At 43.2% G+C, this 26,443-nt stretch overlaps 1 protein-coding gene across 1 annotated transcript in view; it reads right to left on the bottom strand.

Annotated features, from left to right (window-relative positions):
- Positions 1-8,714: 8,714 nt before the first annotated feature.
- Positions 8,715-26,443, bottom strand: part of SPMAP2L (sperm microtubule associated protein 2 like) — a 500,125-nt gene continuing 482,396 nt past the window's right edge. The window contains exon 12 of the mRNA XM_069233742.1: positions 8,715-8,891. Coding sequence (XP_069089843.1) covers positions 8,774-8,891 — 118 coding nt within the window. The 3' untranslated portion in view covers positions 8,715-8,773. The remainder of the gene's footprint in view (positions 8,892-26,443) is intronic.

Genomic DNA, 26,443 nt, shown 5'->3' with positions numbered 1-26,443 from the left:
GCCCTCAACAAGCCTCACTGCAGGAGCCACTCCAGTGTCCGTGTCCGGCTACTGTCATCCGGATCAGGTCTCGCCCACCATCTTGGCCTCCGTCGCATTCAGCCCTTCTGGTTGGTTCATCTCAGTCAGTCCTCACAACCCCCAGCTCTCTCGCACAGGGCCATGCCACCCCTGCTATCTCAGCCGGGTGGGGAGGCAAAACTTCCATGGCCCTACAGGTAGGACGTCAGGATGGTCCCAGGTGGGGGATTCCGGCACCAGAGCTCTCTGCCTCTGCTCCCTACTCCATTGGTGCCAAACCACACCTAAGGCTTAACCAATGTAACAATATCATTGAATAATACAAAAATGATCACACAATATTAATAACATATGCATATAACAATTATAAAATTTCCGAGCAAAGTACTTATGACTGTGAGCAGCAAGAAAAGAGGGCTTATTGGTCTCAGTCAAGATAGTTACTATTGTACTCAACGTCCTATTGGTTATACTATTGTGACATAAAGTAGTAGTTCTTTCCCAGGGTTTGCTAGGAAGTGCAGTTTTTTCTTTTGGCTCCTATGTTTAGTAAAAAATGCATAATGGGAGCCTCTGGTCTTGTAAGAAATTTAGGACATATGTTAAGTGAGTTCTCAAATATCTTCCTGTTATACTTCAAGAGGAGCAGCCTGTCAGTTAGTTCCCTTGTGTTCCAGAGTCTAAATAACAACTAGAGCACTAACAGTGTCACTTATGGCAAACATGTGGCACACCTGAAGCCATCATGATTGAATCAAACTGGTAAAACTTAAAACATTTAATTCAGAAAGCAACAAAAGGAGGGGTTTCATTTTGTCATAGAAATGATGTGTAGTGCTGTAGAAAGAAAAATTAGGACACATTTTAAGTTTGAGTTCTCAAATATGTTCCTGTTCTGTCAGTTAGTCAGCCAAATTCTTTATTTGTTATAAAAAGAATACCATAAAAGACACAGCAACATTAAAATTTTAAAAATATAAAATAATTAAAAAACAGCATTACATTTCAAGTGTGAACAAGCAATCATTTAACTATCACTTTCTCGCCAAGCCTCTAAGTTTGACCACGGCAGAGATAAACTTATAAACACTCGGACAAATATATTCAGATTGTAAAAGCTGGAGGTAAAACGGGTCTGTCCGGCACCTTCTAATATTCAATTTTTTTAGCAGCGGTATTATAAACATTTTCCTAGATACAGTGTATAAAGTGCAAAAAAAGCTAAAGGTCAACATGGAATCAACAGAATTAGAATCACAGGGACAAGAATAAAGAGTGGACTTAGAATACACATTACTCGGATGAGCTACTAGAAAATGTGAAATGCCAAACCTGAATCTATTAAGATAAAATCTTTGATAAGCTTCCATAGGATATAACAGGTAGGGCTCAATAGCCTCTGTAGTAACCAATGAAAAATACTCTTCCACCTTCCTCTTGCTCCTCATGGCGGCCACTCTACGTCCAGCAAATAAATTCAGTATTTCTTGCTTCAGCTGACACCTAGGAACCAATGCCAAATTTAATGGTCAAAACATTCTGCTCTACCTAAGGTTGCCATTAGTTCTCTCACATGTTGAAACCGTGAAATCCTTTGGACTTGCTTCAAAACAAGACAATCTTGTACTATCTCCCGATTAAGAGAAGTCTCATCTTAAGTCCATACTAAATGCCACAACATAACAGGGGACAACTCAATACGATCTTCCAAGGGGAAGATGCCTTACTTTTTCTGGCACAAAATCGCTGGGAAACTATTAGGGACTGACAAGAGCCTCCTCAGAATAGCATTCTCTCTCATTTATAGCTTTGAGGCATCCCTAGAGTTCCAAACGCCAGCCCCGTAAATAACTGTTGGGCAGTTTTGCAAGGTATCCTGCAGCCTAGAACCTACCTTCTTAGCAAACTTAAAAAGGGCCTCAATGGTTTGTGCAAAACTGAGGCATCTAATGTTAATAAGATGAGACCAGTTGCTTTTGCTATCAAAAGGGAGGCCTAAATAAGTAAATGTATGGACCTCTGTGGGCATAATATAATTTACGGCCCTACGAGCATCGCCCAAAACCATCACATGGGACTTGACAGAGTTAGTCCTTAAGCCAAGGTCACCTATGAAGGAAAACATTTACTTAAAAGCTTTAGGAGGCTGAAACGTGTCCTCGATAGCAATACTCAGTCATTGGTATACAGAAGAGCCAGTAGTTTCTTGGCATGTACCATGGAAGAATATGTTTCTGCCTCTTTCAGGCATTTATCAAAATCATTGATATAAGGGCAGAATAAAACAGGGGCCTGCAAGAACCCCTGCCTCACACTCCGATGCATCTTGATAGGGTCTGTACAGTTATCGTCAGCACCAAATCTGATATGGCCCGTAACATCCTTGTGTAGCTTAGCAAGGAAAAACATCAAAGATTCGTCAATGCCCATATCTAGCATCTTCCAAAGCTTACTTCTATTTACCTAATCAAATGCAGAGGTCACATCCATGAATGCGAGATGCAATCGACCTTTCTTGACCAAAGTATATTTACTAATCAATAGGTGAAGATTGAAACACTGCTCAACTGTCCCAAGGCCCTTTCTGAAGCATACTGGACTTCAGAAAAACAACCCTGAGGCGTCACCCAGGAGTCTAGCCGACCCAGCAGAACTCTGGCCAGAATTTTACTTTTGGAATCAATAAGTGAAATAGGACAGTAGGAATGTGGGTCTGCCCTACCCCCCTTTTTATATATGGGCACAATGATTGGGCTAGACCATGACTTAGGAGGGCCATTCGCAACTGCAGCGCTCAATACATTCATCAAAATAGACACCCAAAGGTCAGGATTGTCAAGAAATAGATTGAAAGGCACACCATTAGGCCCCAGTGCCTTATTCACTGCACACTGATCCAGGTCAGCAGATACCTCATCTAACGAGGGGCTTGCCAACTTAATGCTGAACTGAGAATGAAGAAGGACTAAGTGGTCCGGGGGACTAACCTCACCCAAGTGACTCCTGAAAAGCTTCAAGAAATGCTCTATCCAAATTCTTGGGGGGATAGCCACATCAATGGGAGTATTACGTGTATCATAAAAATAAGGGGCATTCCCTACTTCCCAGAAGAGATGGGTATCATTACTTTGTGTTGCGACATGCAGCTTTTCCCAGGCTTCTCTCCTAATCACCTTCCTTCTCAGCAATTGCTAGTTCTTACGTTGCCCAACGGGCTCTCACCACTTCCTTATCTCTGGTTCTTCTTTCAGGGCATAAATAAGATCCCTGTGAGCTTTTGAGTAGCTTGAGTCAAACTATCTTTGAGGCTTTGGGGCTCTTAACCGTTCCTTACTTGTTAATAGAGTCAAATACTATGACAAATTCCTTCATAGAGCAGAATTGGATGTTAAAATGTATGCATATCATAAAGCTCTCCCTGTTCAGATGCAAAAGCTTTCTCACTGCTGCCTTGGTGAGAAGTGGGGGAGCCTTTAAAGCTACCTGCTGGTCCACACCACCTATCGCAAGAGAAATTGACAACGGGTAATGATTGCTCAAACAATTGGATAGAATGTCAAAATCATAAATCCTTTGTCTGTGGCATAATGCCACAGCAATAAAATCAATTAGGCTGCCCTCCCCCAGCCGAAGAAGGTGATATCCCCTGAAAGTCTTGGGCCTGCTAAATCAATTGTAATGAACATTGCCCACTTATTAAAAATAGCATTCCGATGGTCCCCACAAGGTGAATGTGAGCAAGATCCTTCAAATCCCCACAAATCTGCCCACATGTCACATTTCTAGCAATCGGACACAATTTACAGTTGAAATCCCCCCCAGAATATAACATAATCTGGATTAAAATCACACAATATATCATCCAATGCACAATCAAGGGAGACAACTATGTCTGTCTTTGTGGGCATAAAATTGAGATGATAAAAGTTAATCAAGAATGCTGTCTCCCCCGAGCTAGCCCGCAGAATCAAAATCTGAAAATTGGGAGAATTGAGATTATTTTTAACAAGCCAGCGGTGAATGAAATCAGAGTCAGGAAACCCCCTATGTAATGTCCCCTCGCTAGAAGGCATGGCCGGACTGTGGATAGAGAGAAAACCATTGACAAATACTGTGTCACGAGTCCAGGTCTCCTACAGGCAGACAATGCCATAGTTCCAGATAAGTTCATGCCACTCAGCATTATCCAATTTAATTAGCAGCCCAGCCACATTCCAAAACAAAAACTTGCAACCTGCCTTTGATGCGATAGGGGTGGCAGAAGAAACTGACCTCTATACCGCAGAAATGTACCCACCATAAACCATATATAAAATGTCACAATTGTGAGGTGCATCCCTTTGCCACGGAGTACATTGGATCTTCCTCTTCTATTTCATTAAAACATTCTGTTATGTACACTGAAACATGCATATTCTGAATTTATGCGAAACTTGTGGCACATCAGGGCTCCATCTTGATGGAATCAAAGTGGAAAACTGAAAGCATTTTCTACTGAGGATACTGCAGTAAATGAATAGATTAGAGGGAGTCTCCCAAGATAGCCATCAGAGAAAAAAGAGCCCTGAAGTGTAGCACAAATATCACCCTGATGTAGCCCAAGTATAGCCCAATAGCAGAAGTGTGCAAAAATATAATTGTTTTGTTTTTTTGCAGTTTTATATAGCACAGACTTGACCCAAAGGTACTGGAGTGCTTCACATGGGTATCAGTTGCATTATAAGAGAAAACATTCCTTCTGGGCTTTATGAGTGGGGAGATTAAGTGATTTACCCTGAAACAGAGGATGTCCAGCTGACGCTGAAACTCTAAACTTCCTCCAGTTGCAAAGTCTGCAACTCTTGCCGTAACACCACATTGTCTTCTCTAAGTGCAACATATAATCAGATAATCAACAGGATAAAAAGCATCAAGGTAGCAAATCATTTAAAAGTGCTTTGTTGCTATTTGAGAACTCAGGAAATATGTCCTCATTTTAGTTTTTTAGAGCACTAACCATAATTTCTATGGGAATAAAAACCTCTCATTGTTATAATTTCTAAAGAAATGTTTATGTATTACAGTTTTGATTACATCAAGATGATGTCAGGGGTGCCACACTTTTGTTATAAATATAGAATGTGAGCAATCTAATTGTTTATTAGCTTACTGTGGGGAGGCAGATGTCAGGGGCACAGACCCAGATAATTGAGGGCAGGAAGGGGGTGCACAGGCAACAAGTTGACCAGGCTGGGAAGACAGGAGGGGCAGTGGCAGCACAAGGGACAATGGAGGGTAGGGGAAAGGGGGGCAGGGGCAACAAACCAGCCATGCAGAACAGGCAGGAGAGGCCATGGCAATATAACAGACCATCGAGGGCAGGAGGAAGAGGCAGTGGCAGTACAACCATACATGCCAGCAAACCTGATTCAGGCAGGAGACTCCTGGTGTTTTTAAGCCCAAAAGGGCTTTATTTTATCTGTCTCCTGCCTAAACTCTCCTCTTTTTCAATGTAAGTCAATGGGGGAAATCAATTCCCCAGGTTTGCATTCCAAAATCTCCCTCCTACTAAGTTCAAAATGTCGGCAAGCATGGTACATTGAATCACTGATGGCAGGAGTAATGGGGTAGGGACATGGACTCGGATAGGGCTGGCATCAGGGGTTGCAGCAGCACAATACCCCACAAAAGGCACGCAGGACAGCAGTGCAGCACACGGACCATGGAAAGCAATAGGAAGGGGAAAGGGCCATGCACATGGACAACAGAGAGCAGAGGGGACAGAGGCAGCAAGCTGACCATACCGGACACACAGGCGGGACAGTTGCAGTATAACAGACCAGGAAGGGCATGAGGGAGGGGGCAGGGGCACGACAGCGGACCAGACAAGGCAGGGGGAGGGGATAGAGCCTACACATGGAAAAAAGGGGGTATGGGGGAAAGGGGGGAGGGGGCAGGGCTGGAGCAGCATGTTGACCATGGAGGGCTGACGGGATGGGCACTGGAAGCACAACACACTGATAAAGCTTAAATTTTAATACTGTCACTCATGTCACAAAAGTCATCAAGATGTGACAAGTTTAAGTTTTTGAAAGTAGAGAGAGAAAAACTAATGTAGAAAGCTGCACTGACATGCATTTTAAATGTAAAATTGCTTGTATTTTCAAAGTTCAACTTAGGTGCCTTTTGAATTAATGTATAAGTTAGAAGGATAAAACCGATGTTAAAATATAATTTAGACTCTAGACTAACAGTACATATAGAAACAGTATTGAATTTCTTGTGATTAATGAAAAATTTAAGAGTTTGAAAATATGTGCAAGTAAGAGAAATGCACTTCTCTGTTATACTTAATGAAATGCAATACCAAAGCATTTTCGTTTGAAATGAAAATCATTACTCATACTGCTGAAATATTATTAATGGGGAAGTTAAATATTTGCATATTATATATATTTTACTAAAACGTAATAATTAAATGCATTTTATAATTTTCCTTCTGTTAGCATAAGTAAAACCTATAGAACTTGCATTTTGCAGTCATGTAAAAGTGTTGAATTACTTTTTCATAACATTAAGTGTTCTTTCAGATTTCATTACCATGAGAAACAAAGCCCTCTTGTAATAGGTTCATTGTTTAAATGTGCAAAAAGATTTACTCATTTGTCCTTGGAAACATTACATTGCAGGGACATGGACTGAGATTGTATACATTTGTTTCAACCCTCTTTGGAGTCAGACAAAAAGATGTTCCCATGACATGCCTGAGAGGAGATGTGCTTGTTTCAATTTGTGGTCTTCTGCTTACCCTGATTGGTTGATGCCTATTTAACATAACATGAACTGACACCTTTGGCGTATCAAATTGATTTGTGGAATTTTAAATATCAATTGACATTTAAACTTTAGTCAGCCTTGAAGAGACTTGAGCAGCTTGCAGGGAGCTCCTGATGCTTCCAGATGCCTTGCTGATTTTGATGCCTTGCTAATGAAGATTCCCTTAATGCTGTACACATTGGAAAGGTATTTTCCTCTCTGCTATTTTCCCCTATTCTGAAAAGCCTTTTTTAGATTTAGTAATCTTTTTTTTAGCCCCTTCAGAGGACTCGTAATTGAGCTTCTGATAAGCTGACGCTTCCTCATTTTACTTGTCTTTTGCCAATCTTAGTTAGTGACTTGCATTCTAAGATTATCTTTTTACAAATTATGTTGTCCTTTTTGTATTTTGCCTGTATGTATTCCTCTCTGCACATGTATTTCCCTGATTTGGTTAGCTGCAGAGTTAACCTGTGCCCAGCCAAAGATGATTGACTCTACTATATGTGTATTGCAGAGCCCACCTGGCTGCTTGGCAGATGACAATTTTTGGGGTCCCAAACTCTTCTTTTTATGGTCTAATTCCAGACATCAACTGTGATTTAGAGTCTGAGCCTTTGAAGTATTATGCTAGAGTTCTGCTTCCTTTGAAGTGTTCACTCATCTGCTCCCTTTTCCTCCTGAAATGCAGTCTGTCACAGAAGGAGTGTCTCTAAAGCTGATAGTCACACAACACAGGCCCTGGGAGTGACTCAAATTCACAAAAAGTGATATGTGCCTCATCATCGTCGATGCAGGAACACGGCCACAGGTCCCGGACGGAGGAGCGCTTTATACGAATTATTTTGTTCTCCTCTGGGCGCGTGTTTTACTATGATGTCCGATCCTTTTGATGGGACGGTTGACCCTTACATTAGACTAGCCTGACGTGCAGCCTTTTTTGTAAGTGACTGGAGTTTACTGTGACTATCAGTTTGGACGAATTGTGTCATTGTATTGTTTTCTTTAGGAGAAGTACAGAGGTAAATTTTTCTTTTTGGTCCTGATGAAGTGTCGGTGGATCCTGTTGGACCGTACAGACACAAAACATGTTGACCCCTCGTCCTAGGGTTTAGACCAATTCCTTCTATCCCTAGTTCTTCTTGTGGAGTGTGAGAGTGTTTTGAGCATTGTCTCATCCATCACTCTCCTCCTTGGTTTTATCCGTTTGGCCGTCACCCTTTTGTGTTCATTAAATTGAGTGGTCTGTTAGGGTTTTGAGCCAATTTAAATTTTCTTCTTTCTGCCATTTCTTCTCTCTCCTTGTTTGTGGGTGCCTATAATTGGGCAGCACCCACTCTATTTTCTTTTCTTCGGTACAGTGCTACTGAGAAAAGTTCTCCGGCAAAGAGCCCCCTTCTAGGGCTGCCCGTCAGACATTGCAGCGCCTGTCTGACGAGGAGCTCGCCCGATGATGAAGCATGACATCCATTGGGATGTGTGAGGGTATTAGCTTCTAACCTAAGGATTGCCCTGTGTGTTCTTTTACTTTTTAGGAACAGTGTATTTGTGTTTTGTTTCAGTAGGTTTGGGAGAACATACACTGGACCTTTAACCTCCCATTCCCCCATTTTTTGCTTATCACCCACAGATTAGCCTTCTTCAAGAAAATGAAGTCCCTTGTGGCAAATAATGGAAAAATATGTGGAAACTGACACAGTAATTCCAATTTATGCATGCTAGTTTCCACAAACTCAAAATTATTTTTATTTAATCTATCCTAGAATTACCAAGACCCTGTCAACAATAAATCTGGTGAAGATGAGGGACCACTTGTAATAAGGGCCTAAATGTCCTGAGTGCTATTTCACCAATGGTGGCCACAGTATAAAATGAGTTCATGCCAAAAAACAACAATGGAGGGTCACAAACTTTATTCATAATAAATAGCAGAACTGGGGAATTCCAAAGCAAGACATTATGAATGACTAATAGGCTTCGCCAATGTCTCAATCCTGGAAGAGCACAACGCCTTCTTGGCTGCTTCCTTTACGGTGAAGGCATCTGGGTTGTATTGGAGAGTATTCATGGGAGCCCTAGGAGAAAAGAGTCAAAGTAAATACCTAATAATGACCCAGAAAATATTACTGTGATATCATGCCTTAATACAAATGAAACTTTCATTCTCAACTAACAATTCTAGATAAAATGAAGCGTAGGCTTATTTGTTTCTGGGTCTCTACAAATTGAGAACAATTTCAAATTAACCATACTTAATCCTAGGCAAAATGGAGAACCATCCTGGAATGATGAATTCGAAGTAATATTTTATGCTGTGGTTTCCATTATTTATTTTTTTATAGTTTCATGGAATATAAATGGCCTGTCTATCGCAAAAAGAAGCCAAGACTTGCACATTTTCTCTTCAGTGCCACACACATCCAATCCATCTGCGCTACCCAAATACATATGCTGCCTTTAGTTTTTAACACTTCTCTGAAAGGCAGTGCCATCAAATGCATTGGTAATGCGGAAAACTCTTTAGTTTTACTTTGTTAACCTCTTGGATCACTTTATCTTCCACTGCACGCTGTCCTCAAATAGTACACACCCAGAAAAACCTCAATTTTTGTAATTTTATTAATCCAAGAAAATGCATTCAACGGGGTGAACAGTTCAGTTAATTAAAGAAGTTAAATCTGACCTTTTTATATCAAACATATTATTCAAATAGAATTCAAATGGAATTACGAATGGAATTACGTGTCTTAACGTTACTAATGTAAAGTGGAGCATCTAAATCATATTATTGAAAGTGTATTCACAGTGGAAAATGTGTAATTCATATAAATAAATACATATATATATATATATATATATATATATATATATGTATATATATATACATGTATATATATATATATATATATATATATATATATATATATATGAAAGAAAAGATGTCCTGATCTGCGTGTTACGGCGCACTTAATTCTCCGGTGGTGCTGGTTTGAGGCAGGACAACCATATTTTCAGAAAACAAGATTCTCTTTCTGTTTTAGCAAGAGAAAACCGCACTTTGTCGTTGTGCCAAAAATACCTGAACTTTTAATACATTAGTGAGATCATAAACAAACAAACAGGAATCCCCTGGCGCGTTTCGGTCTCACCGGACCTTGTTCACAGGTATATATATTCATATGTATGTTCTAATGTTGATTTGAACATGCTGGATCGTAATACTTATGCACATTTATATTCATGTACTCCGACTGTAGTATTATGGTGAACTTGCATATAATCATGTTTCATTTGTAATTCTTGTTTTCCATTTATAATTGCAAGATGCACGTTTAATTTGAATGTGCATTGAAATTCCATATTAGGCTAGCATAACCGAAGCCCTGAAATGTTGATTTTATGTGTCTAACCTTCAGCGTGAAGTTTTGCTCATGTTGCAGTATTCTTTATTTGCAGGTGTATCCATCTAAGTCTGCAGTTAATCAAAAGCATATTGTGTATCAGATATAGTAGGGTACAGGAGGGTATTTTTGGTATGGACAAAGGAACACTAACTGAGAAGAAAAGACTCATTTTTGTGTACCAGGATCCAAGAGGCACTCATGACTTTCCTAATGTTCAATTCAAGGAATGAGAACTTGATGGGAGTTGCCAATTTCCGCTGTGCAAGGAAGATGGAAAGCTACTGGTGTTGATCACGTGGATGCTGTGAGACAGCGACTGGAAGCTGGAGAACATAGGCCCAGAAGACAAGAAAGAGAAAAACTGAATCTGCTAAAGAGTGTATGTCTCATCCAAATCCAGAGGGCATTGAGAACTCTGATCTAAGTGAAAATGAGAATGAAGGTTTGTCACTGAGGACATCCAAAAGAACTAGAGTCAGAGGCCCTGTTGGAGGCACTCTTCACCTGAATGGAAATACTTTGCTGCAGATAGCGTAGAGAGAAAGTTCTATGAGTTTGGGATTACACTGCAGATCCAACTGATCCTCCTTGAACTGAACATTGAGCTTGAGTTTTACTTTGAGATTCCTGTGCTGTTGGATACACTGTGACATTTCATTTTGGATGTGATTGTTAGTTAAATTGAACTGTGCATATTCTAGAGACTTTACATTGGCTTTGTTAGGGAATAAAGGAGAGTACTGAGGCCTAAGTATGCAGAAGAAGAGAGAGAGGGTAGTCGTATGGAAGAACACGGAGTAGGGCTAAGGAAGACTCACAATGACCTTGTAAATAAATCTGTTGCCATTTGGCACTTGGACTTTGTTTTGCTGCTTTGCACAGGTGAAACTCGACAAAGGATACTCTGCTGCTGCAGTATTCCACCCTAAAGATCAGATTTTAGAAAAGTAATGGAAACTAACAAAATCCATAGATGCAAATACATATTAGGTGCAGTGTTGCTTGTTTTCCTTGCAGTATTCATTGTTTTATTGGTAGGAGCATTTTCCTTTACACCATCTGTAATAAATGAGTTACAATCGAGTGCTCCCCTGCAAAGACTAAGTCCTAGAGATAGTACCTTAATAGATTAGAGGATACGACTTTGCACTTAGATGATTCTAAAGGAGATTATTCTGCAAATGTATATTTTAGATTGTTTATTATTACATTGACACTATGAATGCAAGGGATTGCTACATCTGTACGAAATTGCCTGCTTCCATTTCAGAAGGCATCAGTTACCACCACATTCCTTTGACATTTAGAGTCTCCTGTAGTCTTTTGTTGAGTATATTGTATAGATAGGGTAGTGTTCAATATTATTTTTTGTATTATGATTTAGCTATTTCTGAAGTTACTTTGTACAAATGTTTGAATAAAAACCCTTTTGAATAAAAAACTGTTTATTGATTTAAGTGTTGATTATAACTCCCTTTTTACCAATAGAGACTCCTAAAAAGGTCTGTCAGAAGAAGACAAGCAAGAATATGGCCCGAGCGTCATCAACAACACAGTTTAAGGATTCATACCTCTGTCCGTTTTGTTTCATACAGCATCCATCCTGTTGTGTTGTGGGCCCAGATACTACAGAAAGGAATGACACAGACACATGGGTGAAGTGGTAACTGGCAACGAGTGTGGACACTCAGGCTTATTTATTGGCAGGTTCACCTGACCGGTGACGCCTGTATTGGATGGGTGTGGGGTGGGTGGGAGGACTAGCCCTCTAGGGGTGGCTGTGTAACGAACACTAGAATGTTTCCACCAGGACACTACATTCCTCCGAAACTTTATTAAAAATAAAAACAACCTGTAAGAAAAACAAAAACACTAGACACCTACATAGTTTCTCAGTCTCAAGAGGCAGTCCGCAAGACAGAAACGGACAGGTGCAGCTGGGAGCACCCGGGCATCTCTACACGAACCCCTGGTTTAACCAGCTATTGCTGAGCACAAACACGATGCAGGTGGAGTCTGGATTCTTCGACAGCTGGCTAGTTAAGTCATTGTCCATTCTTGCACTGTTAGTCGTTCTTGTGTGCTCTCGCAGCGACTAGTTGGTGTCAAACAGCTCAAACCTGGTGCATCATGAGCATTGGTGGAGTCTACTGCCAAGGGTTCCAGTGAAGCATTCTGACTCCATGAAAGCTCATTCTGCGAAGACTAGGGGGTGATGCTTAGATGCCTTCCTCTGAAACCCACTGCTTCCTGGTACCTTGTTGGTGGAGCATCTTCCTGACCACCTCTTGTGTCGAGATTCCCTTGAGGCCCTTTCGATGGGTCGCCACAGGACTGTGTGGACTGTGCTGGTCTGCAGGTGGGTTGTCTGCGGGCCACTACCGGCTCTCCGGCAGGAGCCACAGCCAAGTCGACCTCAACGGTGGATGAAACCTGGTCAGTGTGCTTACAAACAGGAACCAGGTGCGGGTGGGCTCTTAGATAGACTGAGCAATTGACCTCACGTTGCCCAGGAGTGCTTGGTTTGTCTCATGATGTTTTGTGAGGTAAGATTCCATTTGGGTGATGAAATGCTCTTTTGTTGGATCGAGTGAGGCACATGGCAAGGATGCTGTGTTTGTCATTTAGATGACGTGGACGACAGATGGTGATGTCTTGCAGCCACATTACTCATCTCATAGTTAGTGCAGTCTTTCTTCTTCGGCATGTGCAGTTGCTAGCAGGGATGCTTCAAGCAGCCAGTGACAGGTGGCTGGACAGTTGCACTGTGAAGCGTGGGGCAGTTACGTGTTTCGCGCATGCAGGCGCTTACATTCGGTACCCCGCTGGGCTGTCTCCAGTGATGTCACTACATCCCAGTGGCTGGCTTGTGTTGATAGGTGCACTCTCGGGTAGTGGTACAAGTTCTCCATCGCTACAACCTGTGATCTTTTGCTCATTGTGCAACCTGTGGTCGTCTAGTCTTTCTATGTGACAGGTCTGTCACACAATCTTCTCTCCTCATCCTTTTTCCTCTGTCTTCACAACATTCCATTGTGCCACAGTCTCTTCTTGCTTGATGTGTGGGATCCTGTCATGTGTCGCATGTGTTTTCCTCTTCAGTTTGCGGGAGGGGGTGTCAGGCCACATGTCATCTGTTCTCTCTACTGGGACCTCCTGCCAGCTCCGTCATGTCTGTAGGACTGCGCATCTGCTCCCCGTCTTGGACCACTCGCAGGTCCTGTCCTGTCTGTAGTACAGTAGGTTTGCTTTGATGGATCCAGTCCGCAGTCTCTTCCATACCTTCTGGACAAGGCATCCAGGGTGCAACTCAGGATCAGTGGCCCTTCCTCCGGGATCTCCTTGAAGCTTCACTCCGTGGATGGCGAGTAACCTCATTTCTGACTCCTCTTTGCTCGAGGACGCAGTGCTTACGCCTCAAGCCTACACCGTCGTGGCATCTGATGCAGCCTAAGTTCAGGAGTGTTTGGCAAGGTCGGTGTGTCAGTGTGATACTCTCAGTGCTGCGCCAACAGTGACCATTCGTTGCTGAGAGAGCTAGCTGGTACGGCCTCTTTCATGAAGTCAGACATTGTCTCTTGGCACTCTGGCTGGCATTACAATAGTGGTGTGGCACCTCACTCTCTGTCATCGGTGGCACTGGGCAGTTTGCACCTCATACTCAGGGCATCCTCCTGTGATGGCTCCTCTCCATTTTCGCAGGGAGGCCAGGGTTAAAGTGCTCTACTCCCTTTTGCTGCTTCGGTCATCTACTCCCTTTGCCTTTCAGGATGTTGTTATCCCCAGCTTTGTCTCAACTCGTTTCCGTAGGTTTAATGCTGCAGTTCCTTGGTACCCAGCATTTAACGTTGCGAGTCGAAATTGGGGCCTTAACCGTCTTTAAATTACAGTTGGATGGAAAATGCTATGTGCTTTCATCCTAACAGTGGGGTTGCAGGGTACTGTCATGGGGAGTTCCAGTTCCTGGACAAGATCCATTCAATTTAATTCAGTCAAGAACCTGAGAATAAGGCTTCGTGCGCCTTACTGCAATAGTGTCGACAGTGCTGGTTCTTTTGCTTCCACTGGTATTTTATCTGCCAGCTTCCTCCTGGCTAGCTGCTGTCCGACCCCAAATGTCAATGCTTCTTTATTTCTCAGTCAGGGTGTTCGCTAGAGATCCCCTGTGCACGGGCTCAAAATGAGTAAGGCTGTACTTCTTTGCTGTGCTGGGCTTATGAGCAGGGGCTCGCAGTGCTCGGCTGCATGAAGGAACAGTATGACTCTGCTGCCCTCTACTGGCGCTCTCGTGGTACATAAGGTGTGCCTGAATTATCTCACCTCTCCGGTCTCTTCTTCACCTGTGGCCTGCCACTCTGTGATTGGCGGCCCTCTTGTAGCAACCACCGCCGTCCCTCCTCACCAGAATACATCTGCGTGTCTTTCAGGTGAGACATGTGTGCCCGGTCCGTCTGCTGCTCGGGTCCCAGACTGTAACACATGTTGTTCTCTGAATGATGTGGTGGAGTCCTTCACTTTTCATTCCTTTGGCTACTACAGGAACATCATCAGTTAGCTGAACAGGCGGTGGTGGCCTAGGGAGCAACATAGGGTTTTTCCAGAAGTCTATTTCCTCGTGTATTCCTTTGTTGTCTAGGGTGAGGATGCGCTCTATTGTCTGGCTGGCTGTGAGCGCTGTGCAGCTTCCTTCCTGTAGCCTGGTTCACAAGTGCAGTCGGCATGTAGTTGTCTGTGGGTGCGACTGCCTTCCCCTGTCCTCTCTGGACTGGCTGCACCCTGCGCTGCGTCTCCTGCCCCAAACCTTTCACCTGGATAGAGTCAGGCTGCGGTTGCCCTGCCGGCTCCTCCATATGCCTCAGCTGTTGTGGTGACTTCCCCTCGAGCTGCGTCTTCTCTCCAGCAGTCATTTGTGGCGCTAATTACCAGGCGGTGATGGCGCGTTTAGGGCCATATTTATACTTTTTGACGCAAAACTGCGCTAACGCAGTTTTGCGTAAAAAAAAATTGCGCCGGCTAACGCCATTTTGATGCGCCATGCGGGCGACAAATTTATACTTTGACGTACGGCGGCGCAACCAACAGGTGGGAGTCATTATTTCGTGACGCACACAGCGGCGTTACGTCGTAAAGGAAACCAACGTTAACGCGACGCAAATCACTGTGGGTCGATTTACGACAGCGCAAACCGGAAAGCGTTGTTTTTCTTGACGCTATTGCGTCAAATATTAGCACGAAAACTGCCCTTTCAGCAGAGGAGAGCCAAAATGGATCCCAGAAGCCAGTACAGACCCCAGGAGGATGACAGCAGACCAGGAACCAGCCAGGAGGATCCATACCGGAACCAGGACATTTTTTGAAAAAAAAGAAAGTGTCGCTTCAGTGCAGAGGAGCAGGAAATCCTGGTGAAAGAGGTGACGGAACACCAGCACCAATTGTTCATCACCTCTAAATTGCCACTCAGTAGGAGAGAGGCCATATGGAAACAAATTGTGGACAAGATCAACAGTGTGGCTGAAGAACGCCGCACAGTCACCGAGTGTAAGAAACGCTGGCATGACTGCAAACGTAGGACAAAAGAAAAAATGGCCAGGAACAGGAAGGCAGCAATGCAGACTGGAGGGGGGAGTCCAGCACAACAGGAGGCCCTGGACCACATGGAGGAGATGGTCGCAGCCGTCATCCCGGAGGAGATCGTCACAGGGATTCAAGGACAGGACAGCGCAGACTACCACGAGACAACGCACATGCAGGGTAAGTCGCATGGGGAATTAAATTGCAATAATGGGGACTGTAAGCAGGGGGGGGATACCTACTACACAATGCATGTAAGTCAGCACATATATGAAGTGGCATGGGTAAAGGGGCACGCCAGGGGGGCATGGCCAGCACAGACTGAATCTGGGGCACGACAAAATACAGCACCAACAACAGTCCCATGGGGCCATCCTGTAAGTACAACAATAGAGCCAAGGGAAAGGTGCGACAGGTGGGAAGGCCACTACGCCAAACTCACATCCAGGCACTTGTCTTGCAAAATCTATCCTACATCAACTAGGTCCCTATCAGTAATGCAGTAGCCAAAACAACAACAGCAATGTAACTGCCACAACAGTTGACAAGAACACCACTCATCTCTGTGCAGCTATAGTACCAAATGGCAGGAACCTCCCCATGGAACATACATACCTAAATTAGGGGGTGAGGATGACATCTGCAACTATTCATAGAAATAATACAAAGGCACCAGTACACTCAAATGCCGAATGTCCATACTTGACACATACATAAGGCAAAGTAAACAGCAATAGGAGCCACACAGCACTAAGGACACACACATGCTGCATACGTCAGGGTCTCTCACGTGCCTGGCTAACAAGGCTACATCACTAATGTCATACTGCTCAGACAACAACATTGAGGAGGGGACACAGGCAACTGGTCACTGAAACACACCTGCACAGTCTGACAACCAAATAGAACCTTCATACGATAAACAGGCCAATCCAATTAAACACGCATGACCCAACATCATCTTCAAACATCAATAATGTTTACATCCATACCACATCCTAACATTGGCATGCATAGGATATGCCACATAACATTTACATTTAGGTCAATGTGAATAAAAAGTGTTTGGGGCAGGTCCTGAGAGGCAAGTGTGCTGCCAGGGCATTCACAACACCCACAGCCAGTCAAAGTGTAGTGTTGTAAGTGTAACGTATACTTTGCGCATTAGCTTCAGGCTTTAGGCCTTTGTGCACCTTGCCCTGAATGTACTTTTACTCATTTGCTCACATCTAAGAGCCTCAGAGCACTTTGCACTAAATGCTTTTTATTGGCCTTCCTATCAGTTAATTTAGCAAATAGCCAGTCCTACGGTGTTGTTAATTAGTCAAATCACACTGTTTTGCCTACTTCTGCACTGGAGTTTGCCAGAACATATTCACTCTGTGTCCCAGTCAAGGATACAGTCTGGTACATTGCCGATAGACGTGGTAGGGGTTAAGATTTGGCATTCCTGCGTAGGGACACTTTGTCATCACGATGACATATGACTCATAAAATCACTTCCTTGTCCCAAGACACGCAAGAGGGAGTTTCCAAACAGAGAACCACAACTAGCCGCTCCCTGCCTTGCTGCAGATGCAGAACCAGATCACAGGCCATTGCTCTGATATGAGGGATGATGTCTCCCCAGTGATTCAGACAGGCAAGCTCCAAGCTTAACATGCTGTGCTATAATAGAACAAGCAGAGGGATAGTAGAAACAGTTAGGCTGCATGATAGCTTTGTACAAATGTTTTACTCTCCTGCTGACTATTCCAATTCTAACAGTTTGTATTGTTTGGGTTATTGTGGCTCACACCTAAATATGTACAAGTCAGTTGTACAATTAAATCATCATATTAAACAAGTACTGTCTTTGTCATTTGTGTATGAGAACATACTGGAAAAGAGAGAATTGTGTAGGATCTGAGTGACCACGACTTCCCTGAGAAGTTCCAAAGATGTCATGCGCTCGGATGTCTAAACATTCCTTTGCTGTGGGAGACCAGAGGCACTGCTAGTTAGCCAGAGCAAAAAGAAAGAATCAGGGTGACAGAGTTAATTACAAGTGTGTCAGACTTAGTCCCCCACACCATTAGCTATCCTGCTGCCTAGAAAGCCAGTAATCTCATGTAGGATAATGAGAGCCCACCCAACAAAATGTCCCTCCATAAGAATAGTTAAACACGGAGGGAGGAGTAGGACAAAAACATGCCCATTCCTAAATTTTGACAAAGCAACACCTAGAGGCGATCAGGCAGACAAGTCTGATAGCTCCATATCATACATGTGACACACAGGTGGGCCATAGGCCTACAACAATGCCCATATGAAGGACAGCAGATACCAAAACAAAAACAGAGCACAAAGTTAAGGCATCCAAAGGCTTGTATCTTAGTGCAAAATTGTCACAACACAGACACACTAATTGTACCCTGTTTCATTGCAGAGGAACATGGATCTCCTGACGATATGCCTGTCCCTGATTTCCCTGATGACATGGATGACGAGCCCATAAACATTCCACAGGAGACCATCCAGATGGTCCTTGAAAGCCTCCAAACCCCACCTTCAGTCACAAGGAGGAGCACAGAAGAAGCAGCCACCACAGGAGAACCACCCGCCACCCCAATTGTAAGACCTGCCAGCACCAACACAGCTGAGGACTCTGACGACACTGGCACCAGCTTCGAAAGAACCGTCGTTGGGGTACAGCGGGAGCTGGCCAAGGAGGTGCGGGTGGGGATGCAAACTATGGCAGCCAGCCTTGAGGGGGTGCGTTCGTGCATGATGTCTTCTGAGGATCAGGCAGCTGCTATGCAAACCCGAACATCTCTCTTTCAGGAACTTGTCAAAACACAGAAGGAAATCTGCACAGCTGTCATCCAGTTGACACAACAACTACAACTGCAATCCAGTCAACGTGTGCACGAATGCAACATAGAACCCCTCAGGGCCGACCTGGCTGCCTACCATCGTGATGTGGCTGCCATTCTGAAAAACCAGCAGGCCCTCCTTGCTGCAGTACTGCCCTTCATAACTCCACAGGGAGCAGCCCCCGGGATGTCTGCCTCCATGTCTTCTAACACTGAGTTGTGTGTTGCCCCTTCACAACCAACAACAACAAGGACAAACCAGGCAACACACACATCAGAAGAAGAAGACATGGAACAGATAACATTCACACGGAAGAGTACCCGGAAGCACTAGTCCCTGCACCATGACCTACTTTGACCAAGGTCCTACGTTTTGTCAAATGCCAGTCTCACTACAACTACACTCAATGACTGTTCTGCAATCCACTGTATGACTTGTCCCCATTGCCAGTGAATGTCTCTCTGCTACTATTTGCCAATTCCTGTCCCTCTGCACTGTCTGTGACATCACCCCAACATGTCAGGAGCATCATCCACACCCCTTCTGTAGGATCACCATGTAAGAATGCACCAGAACGGACTCCGCAAACATGGTGAATGGACATTTTGCACTACAGCACCTATAAATAAATAGCACTTGCACACCTATTATGTCTCTGTGTTATTTCACACTTCAACTGTGCAGTACCTAACTCCAAAGTGCCTGTGTGGCAACCATGTAGATTCTCAATACTACTGTCCTGATTTCATGTATTCTGAAACATCTGTGCAGTGGCCAGGATTGCATCATAGCCTTACCATCTTGATGAAAATAACTGATTAAGGGACTAACCACACACAATCATGCACCATCTATAATGATGCACCATCTATAGCTATTCTAGACAACTAATGGTGGCTGAGAAATGTATGCACCATGCAATACTAAAATAAGAAATAATGCTGCAAAATGTAAGGAAACATTAACAAATTACACTGCATCAATCACCCTTACGGAGTATACTTCCATGAAGGAAAGTCATGCAGAATCAGTACACACAGGATGTAGGTCAGCAATGAAAGCAACAAGACAAGAGTGTGAACAACTCCTCATCTACAAAGATCTCCCTGAACTTCACACTGCTGTCCGACCTCTCAATTTACCCACAATAACAAGTCTGGAAGCACTCTTTGTGAAGTAGGATACATACCAACACAAAACCTTGGTGATCAATGCACACTACCAATGGTGGGTCTCCCAAATGGTGGATACTTACCAAGTTAGCACACGGGTAGCTGGCATGTTAAACCTCAATTTCCTGGGGATGGCGAGCATAGGACACAAATGTCATACTAAAATATTCAGCTACACTGATGTCAAGGCCATGATAAAGTAGCACCTAACGCATCATGTAAAGGGTTAACTATATATTTATTTCTATTGAGTAACACAAGAGGCAACTAAGGGAAAGGTAAACCTACACTAATCTAACCTGAGTGCTACTAACCCACAACTGTCCCTAACTAACCTAAGCTAAACTTACTCTACACATGTAACGAAACGATCTAAACATCAACCCCCCACCCACCATTATGAGACAGGACACATGCAGGACAACACTTACTAACCTACACACATACTATACTATCCTAAACAAACATATATTTTTTTGTAATTTTTTGAAAGTTTTTTGTATTTTTTTTTTTTTTTTTTTTTTTTAAATTTTTAACAGGAATCCCAACATTGCCCCCCACCCACCCACCCACACAAAAAATAAAGATAGAAAGAATAACGACCCCCCCACCCTCTTCCCTAACACTAACTAAGCTAAATACTTACCTAATACTAATCCCCAAAACCCAACTAACAGTAGAAAATAGGAAAGAGGAGAGAGGGGAGGGGTAAAAGTTCTACAGGGCAAAAGTCCTACAGGTTCGCCCTCCGTAGTGTCCGCCTGATGGAGCGGACCCGCTTTTTAATATAGCCCATATCCTCCCTCAGGTTGTCAACCTTCTTGACGAGCTTGTCCATTTTTCTTGTTAATGCCAGGAAGGCAGCTGGGTCAACAGGAGGGTCTGAGGTTGTTTGTGTGCCGGCGGAGGTTGAGGTTGTGGCAGGAGTTGGTTGCCCACTGGACTGTCCTGGTATCACAACACGGCTGGGTCCAGGTCTGGAGGAAGAGCCAGGGTCTATTGTTCCCGACGTTGCTGGGGCCACTTGGGGAGACCTGGTGGATGTGGTGTTGGTGGCTGTTGGTGGCAATGTAGGGGGAGCCTGTGGTGTGGCCCACCACGCCCCGGAGGCCCGATCCAAATGATATTTGCGGGCCATCCTCCGGTACCCACACTGCACTTGCAGGATGTGCCTGTATCTCATGGCACGCCTCTCAAAATGGTTGCGATCTGCGGCACTCATGTTTGCAGCTGTGAAGAGAAAAGGCAAATATTTACCTTTGGAATTGCATCGGGTGGAATAGCACAATGGGTTATTTGTACATTACTAGAAATGTATTGGTTGCAGCAATTGTCACAACATAGTTCACTGAAAGGCTCAGAGGAAGTACATGTGAAGCATGCATACATAAGGCCATCTCACACCTAACATATCCATGTCTCTACGTGATGGATGACATCACCCTAAACTACTCATCCAAATTATACCTAAGGCATCTGACGTTATGGCTGCACCTCTTCCGCATACTGACTTCACTATATATGTCACTCTATGTGATAACTATCACAATCCTCACTCAATGCCATTTGTAATTAGTTGTGTGCTAATATTGAACCCATGGGTCATAACCGAATGTGTACACTAGGGGCCAGATGTAGGAAGATGGAAAATTGCGACTAGCAATTTGCAATGCAGAACGGTGTCTCCGACACCGTCTGCGAGTCGCTATGGGGTTGCTAAGACCCACCTCATTTATATCAATGAGGTGGGTTCCAAGTTGCGCCCCCTTAGCGACTATGGGCACTCACGGGGATGGAGGCCTGCTGGGAACAGCAGACCTCCATGGCCGTGACTGCTTTTAAATAAAGCAGGTTATTTTTTCCCAAGTGTAGGCCGTTTACCTGAAAGGAAAACGAGCTGCACTTAGAAAAAAATACAAAATCTTCAATCTTGGATTATTTCAGGGCAGTTAGTGGTCCCTTGGACCACTGGCTGTTTTGTACATGATGATTTAGGTCGACTCACAAAGGGGAAGAGTTCCTATGGGGACCCCTTCCAGTTAGCAAGTGGGTTACCATCCACTTCAAGTGGATGATAACTGCGACTCCCTTTGCGACCACGTACTCGGTTGCAAATGGAATTGCATACCACTGCGAGTCGCAAATAGGAGGGGAAAACACCTTCCTATTTGCGATTTGGAAAAGCATTTTGCAAGTATGTTCAGAATCACAAAATACATTTCTGAATAGCAAACAGACGTTTGCAAATCACAAAGAGCAATTTATGACATTTGCAACTTGTAAACAGTTTGCTACATCTGGCCCTAGGTTCTAAATCAAGTCGCAAAAGGTCGCAAGTACGTGTAACATACTGGTTGCTACAGTCCTAGGTACCCTGTTTCACATTAACATGGCAGTCTTTGAGGGTGGTGTGGAAATAACAACCAACAATCCCATGTTCAATGCACACCCAGGAGTGTATAGATAGTTCAACAAGTATGTGCCTTCACACACAACACCTATGAAGGGCTAGCAACACGTTGGAGTCAGCCAAACATTGTCACATCCAAGGTCCACACATGTCAAAATGCCATGACTTAGGCCAACATCACATACTATCAGTGAGGCATGTTTTACAACACACACAGAGGAGCAAGAACACCCATTATCATGAGTCGACAGAACACCTAGGCCATTGCACTCAAGTCACACACACTTCTAGTTCACCTTGTGGCAGTACATGCCCCCGGAAGATCCAACCTACAGTGTACACAGTCCATCCTCAACTAGGAGGATGCACTTTTCATCAAAGCCATTTGCCAAAGCTATATGGGAGAATGTCAGTCTGATATGCAGACTCAGTTCATGCCAAGTCCCCAACCAAGTCTTACATTGACCAGTGTATTCCAAATGACTCATCCCATTCCCCATTGCGGCCCAACTGGAATGACCTACAGCCCCTAAATCTGAAAGATGGCTAGGTGTTGGTTTATGGAAACAGAAGTGCTATTTGATATTCCACTAAAGCAACAATGCCAATGAACGGCCAGCGCATCAAATCATGAATTCTGTTGAACACACAGTAGTCCATCATGCATCACTAGCAAACAATAAAAATAGCACTCAGGCCACACTCACTGTAGGTATCTGGGTCCTCAAAATGTGCCACCTCTCCCACGGTGTACGGGGCTGGTCCACCTGTAAAGCATGAAAGGAAGAATATACTCAGACTGGGTGCAGTGACAAATAATTGCAGTTACAATGACACTGTGTGAATATGACATGGTAATGATACACTTTCCCACATGCTCATACTGCACGGATGAATTTGTATTCAACATTAACATTGGATGAGTCTCCTGCTACAGTTACACACCCTACTACACACATGCAGTGGCCAGGACAGTCAGATGTTGTCAAAGATACCCCTCTATTAGTATGCCCCAACAATAATGTCTTCCATACATCTCAGCATGTGCATCCCAGAGAGACATCCAAAAGCTGGTTACTTGAGGACTGCATGACCCCTCACAATCAAACAGGCTAGGTGGACATGTTCAACACACAGCAACCAGACACACATGTGACATATGTGTGGCCAACATATCTAACTTCATGTGACGTGAAGGCAACACACATTTATAGCATCATCATGGGTTACAAATTTTCTGTCTAGCTATGGCGTCAACATATGTAGGTATGTTGTTTCTACATGACTTACTCACTGGCCAATATGACCTGTAGAGTACAAATAGAGGCATTAACGTGTCGCTTGCCTGACACAAATGCAACACTACATTACATACAGCTACTGGCATCTGGTATGTGTTGAAAACATGAGCCATCTGACTGCTAGCATTGGTCTTACTACACATTGTGCAACAAATACACATTAGGGCACATAATTATACTTTTGTAGCGCAGCATTTGCATCATTTTTTGACGCAGAGACGGGGCAAGCTAGCAAAATACAAATATATTTTGTAAGATGGCGCCGTTTTTGCGTGAAAATGTGGCGCTAAATCGGGGATAGAAATGTATAAACATGGGCCTAGGTTTCCCTAGCATTACACACAGTCAGCTACTTATCTAGCAGATTGGGTAACTATCATCACATGTCCCCACACAGATTTCTATTATTCCCATGTAATTGATTTGTACTCACCAACATGGCCACCAATCCTGAGTCCAAGGTGGTCCAGCAGGTCCTGTTCCCTGGATATCAGATCTGCCCAGCGGTGCTTTAATTGATGGACATTCCGCATGCTCCCATACACCCGGACCAGGTGATGGCGCACCTTCCCCCACCGGACTTTCCGTGCCTCCGTGTGATACCCCTGTATCACACGGCCCCCAGCCTCTAGCATCAGTGGGAGGAAATGGCAAACTAGCCAAATGAATCCCCCCAATTCATCCTCACCCATCCTGGAAAGGCGAGGCCTACCTGACATATTTACTGAAAAAATTAGACAAATGAAATAATAAAGTAAAAGTGGGAAATGGGGAAAGGTAGAGTTTTGAAGGAAAAAGAAAAATGAGAAAAATAGCCCAACTAACCCCAAAATTATGCTACCCAGAACAGACTCCCACAGACAATACAAACAAAAACAGGATTAGACAAAACTAGACTAAACAGACTGAGACAATATTATGCAACAAGACTAGGATCACAAAAAGACAAAATACAAGGTACACAGGACACAAAAGCAGTTAAACACAGGACAACACCTTTCACACAACCACACAGTCTAGATAAATCTGAGACTGCAAAGTGAAAGTGAAAGTTAACTCCCAGTACAGATTTAGTAAACAGGATATCCTATTACATCACTTCCTGCATAAAATGGCCGCCGTTTTTATTTTCCCGTTATGCGTCATATTTTCACGCATACACAATGTGCATCATTTTTTTATGACGCATAACATTGCACATGATGCTGAGTCAAAAAATATGATATGAAAATTAATAATTTAATAAGGTACATGAGGTGTCCAACATATTGTCCATGTTGCGTCATATTTTCCACGCATACATCATGGGCGTCATATTTTTTCCACGTACAGGAGTGCACATAATGCAGAGTCAAAAAATATGATATGAAAATTAATAATTTAATAAGGTACATGAGTTGTCCAACATATTGTCCATGTTGCGTCATATTTTCCACGCATACATCATGGGCGTCATAATTTTTCCACGTACAGGAGTGCACATAATGCAGAGTCAAAAAATATGATATGAAAATTAATAATTTAATAAGGTACATGAGATGTCCAACATATTGTCCATGTTGCGTCATATTTTCCACGCATACATCATGGGCGTCATAATTTTTCCACGTACAGGAGTACACATAATGCAGAGTCAAAAAATATGATATGAAAATTAATAATTTAATAAGGTACATGAGATGTCCAACATATTGTCCATGTTGCGTCAAATTTACCACGCATACATCATGGGCGTCATATTTTTTCCACGTACAGGAGTGCACATTATGCAGAGTCAAAAAATATGATATGAAAATTTTAATTACATAGCTAAATATGAGAAACATTTATGAAAATTTATATTTGACTCTGCATTCTGTGCACTCCTGTACGTGAAAAAATTATGTTGCCCATGCTGTATGCGTAGATATTTGAGCAATTTTTAAATTATGTCTTCCTTTTTTAAACTTGGGGAAGGTGATTTGTCATGGCCAAACGGTGCTATGTGATACACATTTGTGGTTAGCTATGACACATGTCCGTTGTTGTATGTATAGAAGGCATTCACACTGTAATATTTATGATACGTTAAATAATGTATTAACCATATTTGTCCACATATTTTGAGTAATTGCTGATGGCTATTTTGGAATGATGGATGGGATACCATGATGTATTCCTTCTCCAAAATGTGTCCACAATTATGATGGTGATGCTTTTATCTATAGTCCGAACAGGGAGTGCAATAGTCACTTACAGTTTTTATGGGGCTAACCATGTCCCATTATGAATTTGTGTTTCTGATTTTTGTTTTACTTTTGACATGTAGCCCACACATGTGCCTTATGCATGTGTTTAGTTCACAAGCACAAGATTCTTGTATATTTGTGGGGCGGTAGAGGTGGACTTAGGCCCCCAGCACCCTAGGATTTGCCCATCCAGATTAGCTAATGTATCCATGGCTTTTATTTGTTCTGTTATGCAAAACCTGCAGCAGCAGGCTAATGTAAGGCCATATGGTATGAATCACTGTTAATCATTCATTCATCTCATTAGCCCATTTGACGTTTGCACTATTGATGAGTTGGAGCAATCTGGCATACCATTTTCCAATGACTATGTTTGCAAAATCTCAGCGTTCCTCATGTGCTGATGACAAATATTTAGTTGATGTCTGTGGCCCTTTCGGCATTACCTGGTTTAGTGGCATGTTACATTCTTCCTGCTAGGTTCAAACTGGGACACTACTGTGATGGGCTGCTTTCAAATATTTGGTTGATTGGATGACATATGTGTACATGTGTGTGGGAATGAGGATCCACTATCACCTGTCTGGGTGTATGTTGCCACTGTAACTTTAAGGTCTCCTCATGAGTTAGTGGCAGTTAATGTTGTTCCAATTGGGTATTGCTCATATCACACACTTGAGAGAAG

Source organism: Pleurodeles waltl, chromosome 1_2 (assembly GCF_031143425.1).
Source record: "Pleurodeles waltl isolate 20211129_DDA chromosome 1_2, aPleWal1.hap1.20221129, whole genome shotgun sequence".
In the NCBI taxonomy this organism is placed as follows: domain Eukaryota; kingdom Metazoa; phylum Chordata; class Amphibia; order Caudata; family Salamandridae; genus Pleurodeles; species Pleurodeles waltl.
The sequence above is the reverse complement of the archived record's forward strand: the minus strand, read 5'-3'. Positions and strand labels throughout refer to the sequence as shown.